The sequence below is a fragment of the Mercurialis annua genome, linkage group LG5, assembly GCF_937616625.2.
Source record: "Mercurialis annua linkage group LG5, ddMerAnnu1.2, whole genome shotgun sequence".
Lineage (NCBI taxonomy): Eukaryota > Viridiplantae > Streptophyta > Magnoliopsida > Malpighiales > Euphorbiaceae > Mercurialis > Mercurialis annua.
Window position 1 is genome coordinate 9617753 of NC_065574.1, and position 8498 is coordinate 9626250.

General features: G+C 28.3%; 1 protein-coding gene across 1 annotated transcript; it reads right to left on the bottom strand.

The window, feature by feature from the left end:
* Window positions 1-4233: 4233 nt before the first annotated feature.
* On the bottom strand, window positions 4234-6405 carry LOC126683395 (GDSL esterase/lipase At2g30310-like). Its single transcript, XM_050379271.2, has 3 exons — window positions 5775-6405; window positions 5216-5480; window positions 4234-4444 (listed from the first exon to the last, which is right to left on the bottom strand). The coding sequence occupies exons 1-3, from the start codon at window positions 6390-6392 to the stop codon at window positions 4251-4253; spliced, it is 1077 nt and encodes a 358-aa protein (XP_050235228.1). The 5' UTR covers window positions 6393-6405; the 3' UTR covers window positions 4234-4250.
* Window positions 6406-8498: the final 2093 nt, after the last annotated feature.

An 8498-nucleotide genomic window follows, 5' to 3' on the forward strand; every position in this document is an offset into this window, starting at 1 on the left:
TTCATTTTTTTCATTTCAGCCATCAAATGTTAATTGTTTTTGTTTACTAAATTTCGATTTTTTTATTTTGGTTTTTCAGACAAAAAATGCTTAACTAGCAGCCATAATTATTTATTTTTTTACTTAAAAACTTGTCATGTATATATAATTTGGTCTAAAACTCTTTTTCACAATAAAATTGTGTATATGTGATAAGTTTTTAAGATAAAACTAGCAAAATTCAGCTGCCACGTATCAAAATTCAGCTGCCGCCTAGGATTTTTTGACGCAAAAACTCATTTGAAAAAAAAATGAAGTTTTGGATTCAAAAATAATAATTAAAGTTTAGTAATGGAAATAAAAAATGAAAATCCAGTTACTTTCATAATTAATTTCCCCTTAAAACAATAGTATTTGGCACAAGATGACTTAGCTTGATAAAATATATGCTGCAATTTTTTTTATTTTTATTTTGAAAATTTGTCTGATAAAATTGTTTTAAATCCAATGATGTGGAGATGAAAGAAGCAAGAATAACAATTAGAAAAAAGTTTAACCTTTTTAAATAGTTTAGTGAAGTACAACCTTACGGAGAGACAAGTTCAGATATCATATTCATGTTTGCAAATGTGGTCATATGGATAAACTAAGGTGAATATTTCTTTGATCCTTGATTCCCAATTTTTTTTGAGTTAAAAATTAAAAATATAGTGCAACTATATATGTTATCAAATGTTATTATTGTTTCGATGGACGACCCGTGGATCCCAAGCCAATTTCCGTTCAGTCCCAATTTGAATCCTGGAGTTAGGAAAGAAGATGTGTCGGTTCTGGTGCAAGGTCTTCTGAACTCAACTGGGAAAAATTGGAACTCCTCGCTGATTAGGTACTCTTTAGAGAGGAAGATGCTGACCATATTCTGTCCAGCCCTATACCGCTACCTGCGTACCATGACAAAATGGTATGACACTTCACGAATCAAGGTGTTTACTCGGTAAAATCCGGATATTTTATAGCCAAAAATCATGCGATGGACGACCCAAAAATTGACCAGGCTTCTATCTCAAGAAGGCAGTGGTAAAAGTTGTGGAACATGCCCATTCCAAACAAAATAAAACTTTTCTTATGGAGATCGCTAGTGAATGGCCTCCCAACAGCAAACAATCTCAACATAAGACTCCATTCGAACATGGTTTGTCCTCACTGTGGGTTACAGGAATCTCGATCTCATCTTTGCAAAAAGAGTGTGGTTTGGTGCCTCCCTCTCGTTTCACATCAAAAGGGTGCAGGACATTGGCTTCTCCCTTGCATGGCTTAGCCTCTTTGAGGATCTTCTTAAGATGGATGAATCTGGATACGCGGAAATCTTCTTTTGCTTCCTTCATTGAGCAATCTGGAAGGCGAGGAACTCCAAAGTCTTCAAGGATTCTGCTTGGACAGTGGAGGAAACGATCCAGCAAGCAAGGTGGTACCAAGAGGGCTTCTCTATAGCAGAGCTAGCGGCCTCGGACAAGGTAAGAATGGAGAATTGCGCATAAGTGGTATCAGACAGAGGCAATAATGGTCAGCGAGATGTAGACACTAGACTGATTACGGTCAGGTATGATGCGGGCACAAATAAATCTCTAAAGTTTGGGTCGGTGGCAGGAATCGCGTTTGATGCAAATGGGAAAATTATAGGGCGCTTTTCAGAAATATTTCGATCTATCTGGGACCCCGGAATTCTGAAGTTTCTTGCTTTAAGGGAGGTTATGATTTGGTGTATCAATATGAATTGGTCATTTGTTAGATTTGAAGGCGACAGCCAATCTGGTATCTCAGTCGATTAACTCGAATCACTGTCTTTCGGCAGTGAACTGGGATACCTGTCAAAATATTTGGCATCTCATGTCGCGTTTTCAAAAGTGTTTAGTTAAATACATCAAGAGAGAGGAGAATAGTGAGACTCATAATTTAGCTCAGGAGGAAAAAGCTAGATTCATGCTCCTTTGCAATGGTGGAATTAGGATATAATTAAACGATTCCCTCATTTTATCAATATATCTATCTTGGGGGAAAAATGTATTATTGTTTTAGTTTTAAAGACTATTCATGCCATTATTTTGCGTTTATGGTTTTATTTGAAACCTTTGAATTTAATAATAACTCCAATGATTTTTATTAAATGTGGCTTGATTGTGTCTATTTTTTTTATATGATGATGGCTGCTAGCTAGTTCACCACTTTCACAAATTTAAGTGCATCTGATTAATATATATACTAATTTTTATTTATGTTAGATAAAATAATACGCAAACAAAAATAATTATTTATCGATAATATAAACAATAAATAAAAACAGTGCATTCAATTGAAAATAAAAAATATAACGAAATCGAGTCACGTGTATCACATGCTTTTTTTAAATAGATTTACCCTCATCGTATGTGAATTGCAACGATTTTTCAAGATAAAACGAAACTCAATAACACCGAAGCGTTGTTCTCAACGAAGCAAAATTGTCGTCTAAATTCTATCACGAAGAATACAATTTTAGAGGAAACACAGTTTAAACCTTTGGATGTTTTCTTTTGCATCGGAATTTATGGTTTTACATAGCCATCAAAATTTCATAACATGCATAATCTTTATTGTATAATAAATGAGACATATTATAAAATTTAAATTGACATATTATAAAATTTAAATTGACAAGTTATCTAAAAATTAAAGCTAAGTGCTATATAATTTAAAACAAAAATATAAAATATAAAATAAAGCTTGCACGAGGATAATTTTGTCACTGCATTCGCGTGCGAGGATCGAGCGCACACCCATTGTTACTTGAAGTTGGTTAATTGATTTATGAACCCTTAGGTACACTAGATTGTAACTAAGTCAATTAACAATTCAATGTAAACCACATCAAGTGAAGTTTCCTAAATTTTCTTTTTAAATCATTCTTCAAGGTGTGAGTTTTGAATATCAATTCTCATTCACCCTATTAACTATTTTGAGCATATAAATATATAGTTTTGATCTATTCATGGTAGAGAATACAAAACCATCAAGATCTGACACTTTCAGATATTGTGTTCAGTTCAAAATTAAACATTAAAATAATAAATAATCATATCATCTTAACACCCATATTTAACATTTTTCAACAATTTATTTCAAATCAGTTTTTCTGCTACATATTTTTAAAGTTAATATTATAAACAATCACCAACTTTATATGTTTTTTTAATTTAATCACGCCTTTTAAAATGTATCATATTTAAAAACCAACTTTATTTCGTTTTTCAAACTGATAGATGGGGTAATAATTTCCGAGATAGCACCCATTTTCCTATGTAATTTATTAAGTTGGAAGCAATTTTTCGAGAAAAAAATGAAAGCTGGTGTCAAAATATGACACTTTTTATAAGGCGTGAATAAATTAGAAAACATATAAAATTGTTGAATTTTCATGCCAGTAGCCCATATTTTTATATATTTTTATATATTTTAGATATTTTATAATTTTGAAATGTAAACATTTCTAGTTTATTATGTTATTCTATATATTCGCTATTGGTCATAATGTAATGGTTGAATTGTGATTTTTTTTATTTTTATCAAATATTTTTGAATTTTGATTTACTTAATGTATTTTATTTAGGGTTAAATAAAAAATATCACCTCTATATAAAATTGTAATTTTATCACATCCTTTTAATTTTTATTGCATAATTATTTGATAGATTTTCAATATTAATATTATAAAAGTAACTAATAACTACGGTACTTGTTTTTTTTATTTTTATTAACCCTTTTTATTTTAATGATAATTTTTTCTTCTTCTAATTAGTTAGATTTAAAAAAATCATATTTATTATTGATTTAAGATCTTACTTAATTTGTATTTTCTTAATTAAATTAAGATTATATTTAACCTTATTACTTAAATATATTGTATTTTTATATGTCTCCTATTCTTTGCGAGCGTGCCGCAAACATATATATAAAAGTTAACTTTTTTAGGTTTTGCACTTATTTCTTCATATATTTTTATGTAAATAACTATCAATATATTATTAAACATTCATAAGACGCATTTTAATTTTTTTAGATATTGTAGGATAATTTGATAACAGAATATATTTATATTTTTCTTAAAAAGATATATATGTTTCTATATTATAATTATGCGGAAATAAAGATGTAACAAATGAATATACAAAAGAATTTTATTAAAAATAAAAATAAAAATAAAAATCTTAAAAGAGAGTCCACTTTTAGGCATAACTTCAATGGAGAAATTTAGGAAGAACATTGTGCATCATAGAATTGGCGATGTATTGATAAGCGGTTGAAGTAACATGAATCCTATCCCAAAATAAGTGCTTGGAAGGGTCTTTACAAGGCCGAGTAAAAGAATCGCATAAAATACCTTGTTTAAAAATGAGACTTCCGCAACACCCATTCTTTGTTTCTTCAAAACCTATTCATATAAATAATATCAAGTTTTCGAAATATTCTTTTTAATAACTAAACATTTATTTTATATTTGAATTTGGTATCAAGACATTTAATCGTATTAAAACTGTACTAAAAGTTTTTATTTTATTGTATACCTCAACTGTTTTTCGTCTATATAGTGACTCAGTAAAGCATGTTATTTGAATGATGTCACGTCGATCGTCACATGACATAGCCAATAAAATAATAGCATATCATCGATTTCCAAACAACTTATTTTGATCTTAAACGTTTTTAAGTACTTTAACTTGAATTGTAAGGCAACCTATTTTTTAAATACAATTGTTTGCGTCTTTTATCAACTGCGTTTAAATCTTTTAAATTTTACAATAATGTCTTAATTTGAAAGATCAATTAACATTGTACCCTATATTTCACTTTTTGAATACAAACATTTGTGCTATTTATCAATTGCGGATAAATTTTTATATTCATCTTTTTTCAAAATTAGACCGCAATTTGAGAGTTTTGTCGCAATTAATAAATGACATAAATGTTTGGATTTAAAAAGTGGAACGCAAAGGTCTGGTCACAATTGATAAAAGATGTAAAATTTTGAATTTTTAAAATGTGGCTTCCAAAATTTGAATCACAATACTTCATTTTAATATATATTTATTTTTTTTTATTTTAGTTTAAATAAAAATCTAGGATAAAAATTTAATATCAGTAAAAAATTTACTTTAATAGTCATATTAAAATAAAATTTAAAAATAAACTTATATATACATACCATATTTTTTAGGATTATTGATCATGTCCATCACTGTGTAGTAAAAATCATTATACACAATTTTTGACGCTGGAAGGGATTGTTGTAGTCTGATTAATAGTTTGATAAGCTTGTCATTGTAAATTATAGAATTTTTATTTTGTTCATCCAAACTGTATGTCAGTATAAATGGATCAATATATTTTGTACTTGTTTGAAGGGGAATGGAGCCGATTGGAACAATTCCTGCTACTATAAAAGACCGCATTCCAAGATCATACAATTCCTGTTGAGATATGTACAATTTATGATTAGATACATAAAAATATTAAGTGACCATGCTTTTAAGCAAGATTATGAAATTTTTATTTATAATATGACAATTGATGTAATTGGATAAAATCTCTAATCAATGAATAATATTAAGTTTAACTTGATATTAACTAGTTACCAGTATGTTGATTAATGAGAAGTTTATATCCTACACGATGAATTGTATTAATTTCAAGATTCCACTAGAATACCTTAGATAGTAGTAAATAATAAGAATTAATGTTGGTAATTAGCGTTTGATGAATACCTTAATAGAGTTTTCTACTTTATGTAGTATAAAATCAATATATTGCACTGCGGTAAATTCCAGTCTTCTCGTTGGAATATCATATATATTAAAAGTAAAATCATTTGTTCCTCCATCTATTAATACAAGTGCATCATTTATAATCTTTGTAGCATTTTTTTCTCCAACAATTCCTTTAAGCCTCGTTATATATTCCTTGAAATATTCTATTTGCTTTGAAATGGAAATAGCATTGGTTAAAATAGATGTTTTTTCATCAAATCCGGCACTAGCTGATGCAAAATTAACGCCAGTAATAAGATCATTATCACTAAGATTAGGATCCATGTATGGAGGGACCCTATCCATAATTTTAAGAGCAGAAGCTAACATGTCAGGAATAAGTTTTCCATTAGAAAATCTTCCTGTAGGAACGCCACCGTTGAAATCTTGACCATAAGGTCGATAGTTAGCCTTAAATATTGTTTTTATATAGTTATTATTACCCGTGTCAAATACTGAATCACCAAATACGTAAAATGCTGGAAATTTTGGTAAAATGGTAGTGTTTATTGTCATAGAATTGCAAGTACAACAATAGATTATTGCAAAGAAGATAAAAGATTTAAATACTCCCATTGTTAATGTAATTCGAAAGGGATTAATGAAGGAGCATGACATACAATGCGTCCTCTATTTATAAGATTTTTCTTTGTTTTTTTTTCTTTTTTTAAATTTAAATGGCATCTTTTGGTAACTGTTTTTAGCTTTTGACTTTTTTTTTTCTTTCAAATCAAAATAGAAAACAACTAACAAATATTTTTATATTCAGTCTTATCTATCTATAGTTTTAACAAACATCGTTATTTACTTTTGTCAATAAAATTTTTTTTTATATTTTTGTAATTTTTTATTTTTATTATTTATTTGGTCCATTGACTTTTTTTTATTGTGTTAGTCATAAGTAAGGCTAAAAGAATTGTTACAAAAGATTGAGACATAAAACCTCTAATTAATTTGTTACGTATTTTTTATCTTATTTTTTTATTTTTTAGTATGTTCAAGCTAATAATAGTATGAGTAGTTTCTAATATTAAGCGTTTCTTTTTTTTTTCTTTTTTTTAGAGAATATGCTTGTTGTTACAGTTCAAGTTTTGTTTTGCTGATGACAAAAATAAAAGTTTGTTCGTATTTCTAGATTTGTTTACCATTTAATTTCATTTAACTAAACTTTTATTATAAGACAATTTTAGCTACTATTGCCCCTTATTGACAGTGTGTTGCTAATTTTTATTTTAAAGAAATATTTTAATAACTAAATTACAAAAATATTTTTAAAATTATAAAATTATATTTAACTTAATATTTAGAAATTTATTCACTTCCAATTTTATCATTAACCTGTTTTTTATTATTAATTTAGTATTATTTATTGTACTTTACATATGGCTCGTAATATCACACGTCAACGATAGTACATTAAAAATGTATATTTATATCAACACTTGTCATAATCTGATTGCACAGTGTATTAACCAACCCTGGAAAATGAGAGTAGTGGCTTCACAATCCGTAGCAAGCCTGCTGAATATAGACACTTGTTATCACCTTTCATTATCTATCCTAAACATCAATACAACCTATCACCGCTCAAGAGGCAATCTCCGTAACAAAAGAATATGAAAAAAAATTCAGTTATTGAACCCTTTCGTGGACATAAATATTGAACCTTATTTTAATATTTCAGTGCATAATTCATTTAATAACAATAAGGTACATATATGCCACTTATTTAATTCATATTACGTCATTTAACCATACTAGTGACTCCAAATAAATCTATTTTTCATACCTCTGTCATAGTATTTTCATACATTTCAATTTATATACTTTACTCAATAATTAAAAATAATAATACAACTCATGGTAATCTGCAATCTCGATGCCTTGACTACAAATGTTCCGAGGAGGTTTTGGTACTCGTCGGATCTAATAAAATATATAAATATTAACTTATCAAGTCTAAAAACACGATAAAAATCGACAAATATACTCGGGTGGAAATCAAGTCTCCAATACTTTACAACATAAATAACCTAATAATACAATGCTCGACAACAAATTTGAGACGCCAATCTTAATTCACAATCTAACGCAATGCTTAGTAATAGTCCGAGACGCCAAACATTCATATAACATATACATTAAAATAAGTAACCAACATAAGTTTCTCATACTATTATACTATACATTATATTATAGTATACGTTAAAGTTAAGGAATAAATGACATGATTTCTAAACGACAAGATGAAATACATAAAAATTGAATGAAGATTGGAATGAATCAGAAGTACATGTGAAAGGTGAATGCATAATGACAAAAGATAAAGGCCAAATGTTATAAAAAGGCCAAACCTTTCATAAAAATTTCACAAAAGTCCTGAGTTTTCAATTTTGTCGATTTTGGCCAAAAACAAATTATTTGGTTTCAATTGTGGCCAACTCTCAATTTGATTTCAATTTGCCTATGTGACGCCTATGTGGCATGACAAATATTGAAAGGTCAGGACTTTTGTGAAACCAAATAATCCATTTTTGGCCAAAATCGACAAAATTGAAAGGTCAGGGCTTTTGTAAAACCAAATAATCAGTTTTTGGCCAAAATCGATAAAATTGAAAGGTCTGAATTTTTATGAAATTTTTGTGAAAGATTTGGCCTTTTTACAACATTTGGCAAAAGATA